Consider the following 14,120-nt stretch of genomic DNA (forward strand, 5'->3'; position numbering starts at 1 on the left):
TGGAAGAAATTGACATATACTCAAGTAACTATCTGCAGGTTAGATTATTTTATAGAAGCTAGAGTGATATTTTAAAAAATCACTTTATGTTATTTGCATAAATCTCTGACTTGTCAACACATGCAGAGTTCTTTTTTGTTTTATTTATATATGACAGCGGAGTGCATTACAATTCTTATTACACATAGAGCACAATTTTTCATATCTGTGGTTGTATACAAAGTATATTCACACCAATTTGTGTCTTCATATGTGTACTTTGGATAATAAAGATCATCAAGTTCCACCATTATTTCTAACCCATGCCCTCTCCCTTCCCCTCCAACCCATCTGCCCTATCTAGAGTTCGTCTATTCCTCTCATGCTCCCTCTCCCTATAAGGAGGCTGAATCAGCCTCCTTATATCAAAACATTCGGCATTTGGTTATTTGAGATTGGCTAACTTCACTTAGCATTATCTTCTCAAACTCCATCCATTTACTTGCAAATGTTCTAGCCCTAATAATTTTCTTCCTCACACATGTCAAGCATGCTCCTGCCTCAGGATTTTTGCTCTTTACCTTAAATGTTAAAACACTCTTTTTCCCCAGTACCCATATATCTTGCTTCCTAACCCCTTAATTTCTCATGAGGCCTTTTTGACAATTCTCCTTAAAAGTGATGCCCCTTCATCATTCTCTTTTTTTTCCCTAGCATTTATCAGACTTTTAAGAACCAAACTCTATTTTAAAAATGGGTATATGGCAGGAGTGTAGAATAGAGTAGATGGGAAGAGCATCAGAGAATCCAGTTAGGAAATTGTTTTAGTATTCCAGATGAGAGGCTTTGAGATCCTGGATTGGGACAATCATAATCAAAATGGAAAAAAAGGTATACCAGATGTGCTAGTGTTAAAAACATAAGGAGTGGTAAGGCTCGCCATGGTGGCACATGCCTGTAATCCGAGTGATTCAGGAGGATGAGGCAGGAGGATTGTAAGGTTGAGACCAGACTTGGCAATTTAGTGAGACCCTCTGCAAATTAGCAAGGCACCGTCTCAAAAATTTAAATAAATAAATAAATTAAATAGGACTGGGGAAAATTAGTACAGCTACTCTGGAAAGCAGTATGGAGATTGCTCAATAAACTAGGATTGGAACCACTGCATGACCCAGCTCTTCCAAAAGAACTAAAATCAGCCTAGTGTAGTGATACCACTGTTTATAGCAGCACAGTTTACAATAGCCAAATTATGGAATCAGCCCAGATCCCAGTCAAGAGATGAATGAATCAAGAAAATATGATACGTATACACAGTGGAGTTTTACTTAGCCATAAAGAAAAATGAAATGACATTTGCTGGTAAATGAATGGAAATGGAGAACATCATGCTAAATGAAATAAGCCAGACTGAGAAAATCAAGGGTCAAATGTTTTCTTTTGTGTGTGGAAGCCAGATTAAAATAAGGGAAAGAGGGTGGTGGGTGGGGGATTAGATACTATAAAAATAAAGGGAAGACCAGTAGAGTAGAAGAAAGAGAATGAGAGGGAGGGAGGAATGGAATATGGAATGAAATATGGAATAAACAACAAAATAATGTTATATGAATATATATATAAATGTACCAAAGGAATTTCTTTATGTGTAGAAAGTACTAATCAAAAATAAGTAAAGAGTTGGGCATGGTGGTGCATATCTAATCCCAGCAGCTCGGAAGGCTGAGGCAGGAGGATCACAAGTTCAAGCCAGCCTTAGCAACTTAGCAAGGCCCTCAGCAACTCAGTGAGACTCTGTCTCTAAGTAAAACATTTTAGAAAAGGGCTGGGGACATGGCCAATTGGTTAAGCAGCCCTGTGTTCAATCCCTGGCACAAAATAAAGAAAGAAAGAAAGAAAGAAGGAAGGAAGGAAGGAAGGGAGGGAGGGAGGGAGGGAGGGAGGGAGGGAGGGAGGAATGAAGGAAGAAGTGAAAGGGAAATCAGTAGGGTAGAAGGGAAAGGTGGGTAATGGGGATTGAAATTATATTCCTTGCATGTATGATTCTGTCAGAATGTACCCAAATACTAAGTATAATTAATGCTCTTTAAAAAAAAAAAGTAGGGGGAGAGTGTTCAGGACATAGCTCATTACTATAGGTACTTTGGGTTAAATTCTCAGTACCCAGAAAAAAGAAAAAGTTACAATATCTGCCTGAAAAAGTAGCTCACTATCTAGTGTAATTTAGTAAGGGATTCATCTGGGGATCTTTTTCGAAATCCACAAATTTGGATCCTGTGTTGTCAGAATGTCAGTGAGGGTGAGATGGATGTGTGTTTTGAAAGAGCTTTCCACAGTAATGGAAAAGTTTGATATGTTGTAGCTTTTGCGCACTTGAAATAAAACTAGCACAACTGAGAATTGATTTTTTTGAGAGGGATCTCACTAAGTTGCTTAAGTACTCACTAAGTTGTTGAGGCTGGTCTCAGAACTTGTAATCCAGCCTCTCACGTTGATGGGATTACAAGCATGCAACACCTTTCCTGGCTTTTAATCTATTAACTAGCTACCAGATTGATTGGATTATGCAATCTACTAAATACTGAGATAGGTATACAGAAAAAAATTATAGCATAGTGTGATATATGCCTGGCTCTGTACTATGGAACATAGAATTCTCTTTTCATCTTATTTCACTGGTGTGTGTTACAACTCACATAGATGACTATATATTCAAGAGATAGAATCAGTGGGATTTAGAAATGTACTGATGAATGATAGAGAAGTCTAAGATAAAAATTTAAAACTTTAATATTTGGGAGTGTTAGAAGCTAATGGTGGTATCATTGGCATAGAGAGAAGAAATAAAAATTGTATAATTCTTGATTTCTTTTCTTTGCATTCCAGGTTGCAGTCTGTAACTTGGCTTCCTTGGCCCTGAATATGTATGTCACATCAGAACACACATATGACTTTAAGAAATTGGCTGAAGTCACTAAAGTTGTTGTGCGGAATTTGAATAAAATTATTGATATAAACTACTACCCTGTCCCAGAGGTATGAATATATTTTTTTTGCTTATTATTAATAACCAAGGTAGAGGGAGTTTATCATGATCTGCAAATCATAATTTAAATGTTAGAAATGAAGAGGAAACAAATGTTTTTGGTACAGAATGTTAGATTTTGTGTTCAATGATGTTTTCTCTTTTTCTTTTTTTCTGTTGGCACAAAGGCATACTTATCAAATAAACGCCATCGCCCTATTGGAATTGGGGTTCAGGGTCTGGCAGATGCTTTTATCCTGATGAGATATCCTTTTGAGAGTCCAGAGGCCCAGTTATTGAATAAGCAGATCTTTGAAACTATTTATTATGGAGCCCTGGAAGCCAGCTGTGACCTAGCAAAGGAGCATGGCCCATATGAAACCTATGAGGGTTCTCCAGTAAGCAAAGGAGTAAGTATATGGATGGATTTTTCTTTTTCTTGTGAGTACATTTAATGGGCTGAATCATGACACCAAAAGATAGGTCCAAATTATAATTCCTAGAACCTGAATATATTCTTTACTGATTCCAAAAGGGTCTTTGCAGATGAGATTGAGGTTGTTGAGATGTGGGTCATTCTGGATTATGGAGGTGGTCCCTAAATCTGATAATGGTTGTCTTGCAAGAAACAGAGAGAAAAGGGGGAAGCAACATGACCTTAGAGGTGGAGATTACAGTGATATAGACAGAAGCCCAGGAATGCCACATTACTAGTTGATAGTAGAATTTAAATTCAAGTCTTATCCAAAATCATTATCTTGTTTCCCAATTAACAGTAAATGAGCAAAGGGCTAATTTATATCTTAAAGTGCCAATGTTTAAAGATTGAATCCTGGCTCTACTACATATTAGTTGCTGACAGTCAGAAACTAGAATAGGGAAGGGACAGACTCTCTGGAGTGAGTATGACCCTCCGAACTTGTTGATTTGGAGTTTCTGTCTTTCAGAAGCATGAAAAAAATAAATATTTGTTATTTTTAATTTATTTTTAGAGATAAAATGATCTACTTAATCATGAATAGTTTAGAAAGAAAAGCTGTTTCCAAAAATAACGTGGATCAAAGTCAACATTTTATCTCAATTCATGGTTTTAATTCACCTTAGGATTCTTTTTTTGTTTTGTTTTTGAAAGACAATGAAATACAAATTTTAATTTAAAAATATAAAACGGATTGTTATGCTGTAAAGATAATTATCATTGCCATCCCTAGCCTAATACCTACAATCTTTACTAAAATGTGAAATGTTTTTGATGACATCATTTTTTATTGTTCTCTTTAGTTACACATAACATTTAAGTTTATTTCGACATAATTATAAAAGCATCAAATATAATTTTTTCTGATTCAATCCCAGTGCTTCCTCTTTTTCTCCACTCTTTCCTCCCCCTGTTCTCTTCCCTCTACTAATCTTTCTGTTATTTACTTATAGCTCTCTCTCTTTTTTTTTTTTTAATTAGCATCTTGTGGATGTACATGATGGTGAGATTCTCTGTGGTATATTCATATATGTACATAGGAAACTTAGGTCAGATTCTTTCTATTGTCTTTCTTTATCCCATCCCTCCTCCCTTATAGTTGGTTAATTATTATATCAGCAATAGAAAACTACAGTATTTTTGTCCTCCAGAGTAATAAGGATACTCTTCTAATCTCTTACATTTATAACTGGTTATTGCTAAAATGACTTAGAATATCTACAGGGATACTTACTGTGTTAGTTTTCTATTATTAATTTTAGTGGATTAAAACAATATACATTCATTATATGGCAGTTTACAGGAGTCAGGAGTTCAGGGTTGGCTTAGATGACCTTCTTCTGTGGGTCTCATAAGTGTCCTTTTTCAAGCTCACCTGTGTTGGCAGAATTCATTTCTTTGTAGCTCTAGAACCTATAGCATCTTGCTTCTTCAAGACCAGTGGGGGAGACTGCCTCTCATTACACAAAAGACCTAGTCTAGTTCTTTTTATGAGGGCTTCTATCTGATAAGTCAGGTCCTCCCTTTTGTTTAAATCAAAATTAACTTATTTGAAATCTCAATTACAACTGTGGAAATCTTTCACCTTTGTCATGATCACAGGAGTGACATCCATTACCTTCTCAGATTCTGTTCATATTCAAGTGGAAATTAATGTGGCCTCTGCAAAAGGGACTGGGAATTTGGGGAGCCATCTTAGAACTCTGCTTTCCACATTGCCTTTATTATCAATAGTGTGATTTTCTTTGTAAAATTTTAGTTCCAGCATTTCTGTAGATATTTAGGAGGTAAAATGTATGGTTGTTTGAGAAGTGGTGTTTTTAGCTAAATAAACAGATCATGGCAATGAAGATAAGGTTAGAATAATACTGTTAATGTAAAGTGCATCTCAACAACATGCTTTTATGAATGTTGATTACCTGGCTTGTGGATATGATATGGGCTTTCTGAGAAGACTCAACAGGGATATGGAAAAGAGAAGACCTTAACCAGTTTTCTTAGCCTGCTTCTGATCAATATGACTACAAGGCAGTTTGTCCAGTTTTTTGGATCTTGTATTTCTTAAACAGGCAGAGTGGAAAGCACCATTTATGGTGGAAATGGCAGTTATTTGTTTTTGTTAGTTTTAAATTGCTTTAGAGTGACAATATAATCTTGGGTTGTTTATTCCTTAGATTCTTCAGTATGATATGTGGAATGTTACTCCCACAGACCTATGGGACTGGAAACTTCTCAAAGAGAAGATTGCAAAGTAAGTAAAAAGATGTAAAGTTGCATTGGAATCAAGAGGACTCGGGGGCTGGGGATGTGGCTTAAGCGGTAGCGCGCTTGCCTGGCATGCATGCGGCCCAGGTTTGATCCTCAGCACCACATACAAACAAAGATGTTGTGTCCGCTGAAAACTAAAAAATAAATAAATATTTAAAAAAAAAAAGAGGACTCGGGTTTTTCTCACTCTTCAGAAGTTAAGTGTATCATTCTAACTTCTAAAACTAATATTTTCTCCTCTTTTAAATGGGGCTAAAGTGAACTATCTCAGCCAATTTTTAGAAACAAACTTAGCAAGAAAATGTATAGTAACCTGCAAGTTGTTTGGCATAGTGAAAGCATTTTAATACATAGTAGGTATTATCAGTTGATCTTGTTTTAGGGGCTTAACACTTATTTAGGTAATTCTTTTTCTCATTGAAGCTTTACTTTTTCGAATATGCCTGTTTGATTTGGTTTGGTTTGGTTACTAGGGATTGAGCTCCGGAACACTAAACCACTGAACCAAACACCTAGCCCTTTTTTGTATTTTACTTAGAAACAGTCTCACTCAGTTGCTTAGTGCCTCTCTTTTGTTGAGGCTGGCTTTGAACTCACGATCTTCCTGCCTCAGCCTCCCGAGCTGCTGGGATTATAGTTGTGTCTCATTGCGTCTATTTATTGCTTAACCACATTGGGTTTATAAATGGCTTTTCTTTGAATTGATTGTTATAGGAAAAATTAGGAATTTTAGAAAAGCTTTTGTAGAGTAATGTGTTAATGTGTATGAGAGAAAAAATTTTGAGTCTTTAGGGCTTGGGATAATTACTCATTAGTAGAGTCCTTATCCACCGCGTGCAAGGCCCTGATTTTAGTCTCCAGCACCAAATTTTGAGTCTCTGTAGGCCTTTTCACTGATGAGCTTAAGCAGTTTGTGGGCAAGTGAAATGTTTTGCTGAGTGAATAATAAAACAAATTGTTTTTGTTTTCTGTTATGATGAGTTAATGCAGATGCAAAGTGTTGAATGTTTGGAAAAGGAAGCTATAGCTTTAAAATATTCTTTTAAAAATTAATATTTGCTTTTAAATTGTCTTATTTAAAAAAAACAAATGTTAGATAATTTAGAAAAACATACATGTGGAAAGGGAGAAAAATGAAAATTATCCCAGTACCACTTCCCCCAGGATACTTTTTTCGCCTTGGTAATTGTCATTCTTCATACTTTACTGTGAGTATGTGTACAGGTATGTAGTACACACAAATTCAGCTTTTACAAAAAAGGACCTGAACTTCATTTTGTATTTGTTACTTTTTTACTTTTTCAAAACACTATGGGTTACTTTTTTTATATATGACTTTAAATTTCAAAATTAATGTGAGTACACATTCATTATTAATTAAGTTACAGAAATAAAAAAGTCAGAGCCCTTCTTTTGTCAACCACTTGTCCAGCAAGACAGACAAAAATAACTTACTCCTTTCGTGGGAAAATAACTTGCTCCTTTTTTTTTTTTTTTTTTTTTAAGAGAGAGTGAGAGAGGAGAGAGAGAGAGAGAGAGAGAGAGAGAGAGAGAGAATTTTTAATATTTATTTTTTAGTTCTCGGCAGACACAACATCTTTGTTGGTATGTGGTGCTGAGGATCGAACCCGGGACGCACGCATGCCAGGCGAGCGTGCTACCACTTGAGCCACATCCCCAGCCCGATAACTTGCTCCTTTTGCCTTTGTTAATGATGTGCATTTTTCTAGACCATTTTCAATATACTAATGGATAGGCTCGTGTACATGGACAGTTTTACCAAATGAATGTGATCAACTTGATATAGTCTGAGCCTTTGTGTGATTTTATTTTGGAGATCTTTATCTTTTAGTATGTCTAGATCTACCTAATGTTTTTAATGATTCTATGGTTTGGATACATCATGTATGGATTTTCCTGTCTATAGACAGATGGTATTGCTGTTTTATAAATGAGAAAGTAAAGACAGAGATAATTGGTAGTTTGCTTGATGACCATAACTGGAAAGTAACAGGATGAGATGGAAGTACAGCTCCAGCAGAATCTGAGACTCTATGCTAAGCACTGTATGAATATGTAGATACAGAATGTAGGAAAGACATGTTCTTTGTGTTAGAAAAACTTAAGACTAAATAAGGTAAGATGTGTAATACAATGAATCTGTAAAGGTAGGGGTCATAGAAAAGGTTTGCAAAACAAAGAGTTTTATTTGACACTGAAAAGTGTTACGGCTCTCTTAGATGGAGCTTTGGAGGATGAGGCTGGGGCTGTTTGAAGATTTCATAGTGTGTTACGTTATATGGTCTTCCTTAAATACTTTTTCAGGCATTGAATTAAAAAATGTTAAATCTTTAGGAATTTGTAATTAGTAAAGGAAAGTCAGAAATACACTTTAAGCATAACTTTTCCCTTTTCATAGAATATTGGAGAGTTGTGGTGATAGTGTCTGATTTTGCCCACTTTTACATCTATGTATCCTGAGGGTTCTAATACAGAAATAAAACACACTTAAAAATACAGGGGAGGATTGAATGAATAAATGTACCTGAAGATAAGTGTAAAACTCTTGAATACTGATTTGAGTATTTCTTTGGGCAAGATAGTATATCAAGTGCTCTGATTCCTAAGTACCACAATGCAAGTAGCTTAAGTTACGACATGATAAGGATTGCCAACAATAAAAATTGTGTGAGTTCTGTTAGGGGTCAGGTGTTAAGAAATGGATGAGTGCTGGGCATGGTAGTGCATGCCTGTAATCCCAGTGACTCAGGAGACTGAGGCAGGAGAATCACAAGTTCAAAGCCAGCTTCAGCAACTTAGTGAAGCTCTAAGCAACTTACTGAGACCCTGTCTCAAAGTGAAAAATAAAAAGAGCTGGGGATGTGGCTTAGTGGCTAAGTGTCCCCTGGGTTTAATCCCCAGTACAAAAAGAGAAAAGAAAGAAATGGATGACTTAACAGCATTGTCTGTACTATGGAACTGTATCTTTCAAAATTCAGCATGGGAGTTAAAGGCATGTACGATATTCCTCCCAGAATCTGCATATACTATAGTAATGTAAACAGCTGCCTTCCCGGCAGATTGTAGCTTTAGCACCAGCAACTAATAATCTCCTTTTCTTTAGGTATGGTGTAAGAAACAGTTTACTTATTGCCCCGATGCCTACTGCTTCAACTGCTCAGATCCTGGGGAATAATGAGTCCATTGAACCTTACACCAGCAATATCTATACTCGCAGAGTCTTGTCAGGAGAATTTCAGGTGAGAAATTCCCAACCAGATTTACAGGAAGATCTTTTAAAGGCTTAATATTGGGAGTAAATGCTCACTCACATTTAGTATGCCCCTTTTTCTTTTGGGCAAAGCTTTGATACAGAGTATCATGTTCATCTCATATTGTTGAATGTTGTTTCAATACATCATAGGCATTTTTAAAAAATATTTTTAAATTGTTGATAGATCTTTATTTAATTTATTTATTTATATGTGGTGCTGAGAATCGAACCCAGTGCCTTACACATACCTGGTAAGTACACTACCACTGAGCCACAGCCATAGTCCCCATCATTGGCATTTAATAAATGCTATTCAAAGAATGAGTGATGCAGCTAAGTATAAAAGTAACTTGATATTAGAGTTCACATGATTGTTAGTTATTTATGATTATGGTGCTGTGTGCTACAATCTCAGGTACTTAAGTTGGGATACTAAAGATGTATATAAAAGTATTATTTAAGACTGTTTTTCAGACTTTGTTATTAATTAGAATTTCTGGTGGGTGGAACTAGGATTGGAATTTTTTTTTTTTTAATTTCCAAATGTTTCTTACATGCAGCTAGGACTGAGAACCACTAATTTGTGTGTGTGTGTGTGTGTGTGTGTGTGAGAGAGAGAGAGAGAGAGAGAGAATTTCTACATATTCTGAAATAAATTTTTTTAAGGTTTAGGGAGGATACATTTCTAATTTTTTAAACTTATTTATTATATTCTTAGAAAAAAACAAAAAAGAATCAATCTATATAGATTGACCCAGCTTAGGCAATGTTAGTTCTTTTCACTTTTGCAAATACCATATATATACAGTTGTAGTTGGACACAATACCTTTATTTCATTTATTTATATGTGGTGCTGAGGGTCAAACCCAGGGCTTCGCACGTGCTAGGCGAGCAATGTACCGCTGAGTCACAACCCCAGCCCCCCATATATATTTTTTAACTAAAATTTTTTCAGCTTTATTGAGGTGTAATTGACAAAAATTGTATATATCCAAAGTGTACAATTTGATGATTTGACATATGCGTACATTGTATAATGATTACCATAATGTTTCTCAAGTTACAAATGTCAAGATCTTTTTTTTTATGTGGTGCCGAGGATCGAACCCAGCACCTTGCACATGCTAGGCAAGTGCTCTGCTACTGAGCCACAACCCCAGCCCAAATGTCAAGATCATAAGGGAATATAGCTTTTGTCTAGTGGAATAGCCTCTCAATTTTGTGAAAAATTTAATTTACCAAGCCATCTAATGTTACATAATTCTTCAGTGATCTTACTTACTTTGAGTTGTAGGCCTGTGTTCTAATGTAGGTTCTGTCATTTATTTATTCACATTTTTTTCTGCTTTTTCATTCAGATTGTAAATCCTCATTTATTGAAAGATCTTACTGAGCGGGGTTTATGGAATGAAGAAATGAAAAACCAGATTATTGCATGCAATGGCTCTATTCAGGTATAGAATGAGAATGAAACATGCTCCTCAGGAGCTAGGATGAACACTTTGGTGCCTCTTCATTTATGCCAGACAATGGAGATGAAAATGGCTATTTGTTGTGTTCATCTCTGTGTTGTGCTAGGATTATACACACCTTTAAATAGCATGTATTCACATCTTTATCTTGTTTTTTTGTGCAATATTAGAAAGCAGAGGTTCTGAATTATTTGTATATAATTGGGAAACTTAAAATCCTGAAGTTTAGATCTCCTGTCCTATCATATAAATAAGAATATTTGGAAGTAGGAGCCAAGCATAAAGATTTTCTAGGTGATTCCAGAATGCCTCAAAATTTGGGGCTCACTAATAAAAAGTCTGAAATTAAGAAGGAGTTAAACTTAAAAAGAAGCATGATAGAGATAGATAATTGGTAGTCCAAAAGGCATCAAATTGTGTTTATAAACTAAATATTTACAGCTGAGCATCAAGAAATGTTTTTTGTGGAGAGAGGGCTCTGGCTAAACATTGGTATGTTTGGCACACATATAAAGAGTCCTATAACCCTTCTATTTTTAGTGACAGAATCTGTGTATTTTAACACAAGTTAATTCTTGTCCAAAGATAAACTGATTTATTTGGACTCAAATTGGAGTTTGTAGATCCTTTGATCATGTTGCTGTGAGTTACAATTCTGAATATTTGTGTTTTTTGCAAAATTCAAGGGTCATTTAGTTATGCTTAGCTCTGAATTTTCCTTCCTTAAAATGCTGCTAGAATAATGAATGTTTTGGCCATAAACCAGTTAAAGATGAATGCTTAAATTACCACCACCAGATTGATATTTGGTTGGTTAATAGGGTTTTGTTGGATTTTCTAAAGAAGAGTTAAATGGTTTTGGCAAATTTGATGAAGATCATATCATATGATATAAGATGAATAGTAGGGTCAGAGTAGTCAGGAAGTCCAGACCCTTGCATTGTTATTCTGGTAGTCATACTGCTTTCTTTAACTGAAGTAGTATAAACATTTGGTTTCCTTTTTTCAGAACATACCAGAAATTCCTGATGACCTTAAGCAACTTTATAAGACTGTGTGGGAAATCTCTCAGAAAACTGTTCTCAAAATGGCAGCAGAGAGAGGTGCTTTCATCGATCAAAGCCAGTCTTTGAACATACATATTGCTGAACCTAACTATGGCAAACTCACTAGTATGCACTTCTATGGCTGGAAGCAGGTTGGTAGAGGAAATCAAGGAGGACTTAATTGCCAACTTGGGATATTTGGGAATTGGAACAGTTTTATATTCTAGCCACTGACTGAACATTGCCACTTGGAAGTTTCACTTTTAATCCAGTGTGTTAAATCTAACCCATGTTTTTTTGTACCAGATCAAGCTCTTACTTTGGATTTTGTTTCAGTTAGGATTATTTCATTCTTAGATTTGAAAACTTGGAATTGCTTATGGTCCTCCCTTCTTTGACTGTACATGCAGTTACTTAGGTTGGTAGTTCCTTTGTATTGCCTCTTGAATATCTTATTTCCTTTTCCACTGCCATTTTTCTTTTCTTTAATGTTTTTATTAGTGCATTATAGCTACACATAATAGTGGGGTTCATTTTTGACACAATCATACATGATAGTTTACTCCATTTTAGTCCCTAGTATTTCCTCTTTTCTCCCCCACCCTCACATTCCTTTTCCTCTATTCTAATGGTTTTCCTTCTGTTTATTTACTGTTTTTCTTTTTGTAAATTGGTGCTTTATGGGTATACATAAAGGTAGAATTCACTGTAATGTATTCATGTATGTACATAGTGTCAGTTTCATTTGTCATTTTCATTCCACAATTCCTCCTTTTTCCATCTTTCCTTCTCCTTTAGTCCCCTTCCTCAATTCCACTGATCTCTCCTCTAGTTCTTTGAGATTCCTTACCCCTACCTCACCCCTGCTTTCCTCTTATTTTGCTCTGGCTTCCACATTTGAGAGAAAAAGTTCGTCCTTGACTTTCTGAGACTGGCTTATTTTTCCTAGCATAATGTTCTGTACTTCTATCTATTTCTAGCAAGTGCCATTATTTCATTCTTTATCTGCCATTATTTTTAACTGATCTCTGTGCTGTAGTATCTCTGTAACAGTCCATTTTGTGCACTGCTAACATTCCTAAAGTAAAATTTTGTGTATGTCAATCCACTATTCAAAAATATCCATTGTTTCCTCACTTTATTTACGTTGTAAAAGCTAAATTATCTCCCCCATTGCTAACTGTAAAGTCCTATGATTCTTGATGTATTCTTATTCCTTGGCTGTATGATAAGTGTTTATATAGAATTATCAATTGGTTTTCTTATTTAACAGCATAGTAACTCTTATCAACTCTTATTGAATAGTTACTATGTGCTGGTGCTGGTGATACTGAATTGAATGTGGTGCTCCTCATCCTCAGAGTTGTTAGAGTCTATTATATGAAGACATAATCTAGTCCTTAATTTAAGGCAGATATGTTGTATTGGGCACAGCTGGAAGTCATATACTTAAAAGTAAAAACAATTAAACAAAAATTGTTTACCTCCCAAAGAGGTAAACATTTTAAGGGTGAAGGGAACAATAGCAGTCTGATTGTCTAATAAGCATTTGGGGGAGTACTTCATAGAGGAGATAGAATTGCAAGTTTAGTGAAGAGTTTGTCCTGGTTATAGGAATGTATTTTTAAATTTAAAACATTATTGTTTAATTGATAGACATGTAGGAATGTATTTTAAACATTAATCTTGAATGTCTGATGTTCTCACAAAATTTCTCCTAATAGTTGTATATGTACTTCCCTTGCAGGGTTTGAAAACTGGGATGTATTACTTAAGGACAAGACCTGCAGCTAATCCTATTCAGTTTACTCTAAATAAGGAGAAGCTTAAAGATAAGGAAAAGGTATCAAAAGAGGAAGAAGAGAAGGAGAGGAACACAGCAGCCATGGTGTGCTCTTTGGAGAACAAAGATGAGTGCCTCATGTGTGGATCCTGAGAAAAGGCTTAGAAGAGACCAGCACATCTTCCATAACCAAACTACTTGAGCATAGATAGGTGTAGTGGGTTTGCTTGAGTTGTTAAGACTTTGCTGGACCTTATTGCAACAAAAGTGTAATTGATTTAAAGTACTTTTTCTATATACTATTAAGTAATGATCTTTTAAAATATTGCTGTGTTGGGACCAGAATAGAGGTTTTAGGAATGAGAAAGAAGTCATCTTGGAAATAGGAAGTGATTTAGTGAGGTTTTGTCACCCCTCTAGAGCACTCCTTTTCTGATGATCTCCATGTGTTTAAAGAGACTTAGTTTTGCTGCTTTCAGTGGTGGGTTCCTAAAAGCAAAACTGAGTGATGACCCATCAAAAGTGCTGATAGGACCTTTATCTAGATGAGGTCCATTCTGAAATAAAGATAAACATTTCTAAGTGATTGTGTGAGTTAATTTATTTATTTATTTTCATACAGAAGTCAAGTCTGAAAAAACATTTTTTGTTCTTTGCAAGTCTAGGGAGGAGATTTTAAGACAAGTATATTCAATATAGAATTCTAATGTTAGTATATTCCTCCCCCCATGGTAAAATACACATGACATAAAATTTACCATATTGTTCATTTTTAAATGTAGATTTCAGTGGCATTT

General features: G+C 35.4%; 1 protein-coding gene across 1 annotated transcript in view; it reads left to right on the top strand.

Annotated features, from left to right (window-relative positions):
• Positions 1-13,909, top strand: part of RRM1 (ribonucleotide reductase catalytic subunit M1) — a 33,688-nt gene extending 19,779 nt beyond the window's left edge. Inside the window, exons 13-19 of the mRNA XM_081278583.1 lie at positions 2,863-3,012; positions 3,190-3,411; positions 5,654-5,730; positions 8,872-9,007; positions 10,381-10,476; positions 11,504-11,692; positions 13,288-13,909. Coding sequence (XP_081134709.1) covers positions 2,863-3,012; positions 3,190-3,411; positions 5,654-5,730; positions 8,872-9,007; positions 10,381-10,476; positions 11,504-11,692; positions 13,288-13,476 — 1,059 coding nt within the window. The 3' untranslated portion in view covers positions 13,477-13,909. The remainder of the gene's footprint in view (positions 1-2,862; positions 3,013-3,189; positions 3,412-5,653; positions 5,731-8,871; positions 9,008-10,380; positions 10,477-11,503; positions 11,693-13,287) is intronic.
• The last annotated feature ends 211 nt before the right edge of the window (positions 13,910-14,120 follow it).

Source organism: Spermophilus citellus, assembly GCF_964194105.1.
Source record: "Spermophilus citellus genome assembly, chromosome: 2".
NCBI lineage: Eukaryota > Metazoa > Chordata > Mammalia > Rodentia > Sciuridae > Spermophilus > Spermophilus citellus.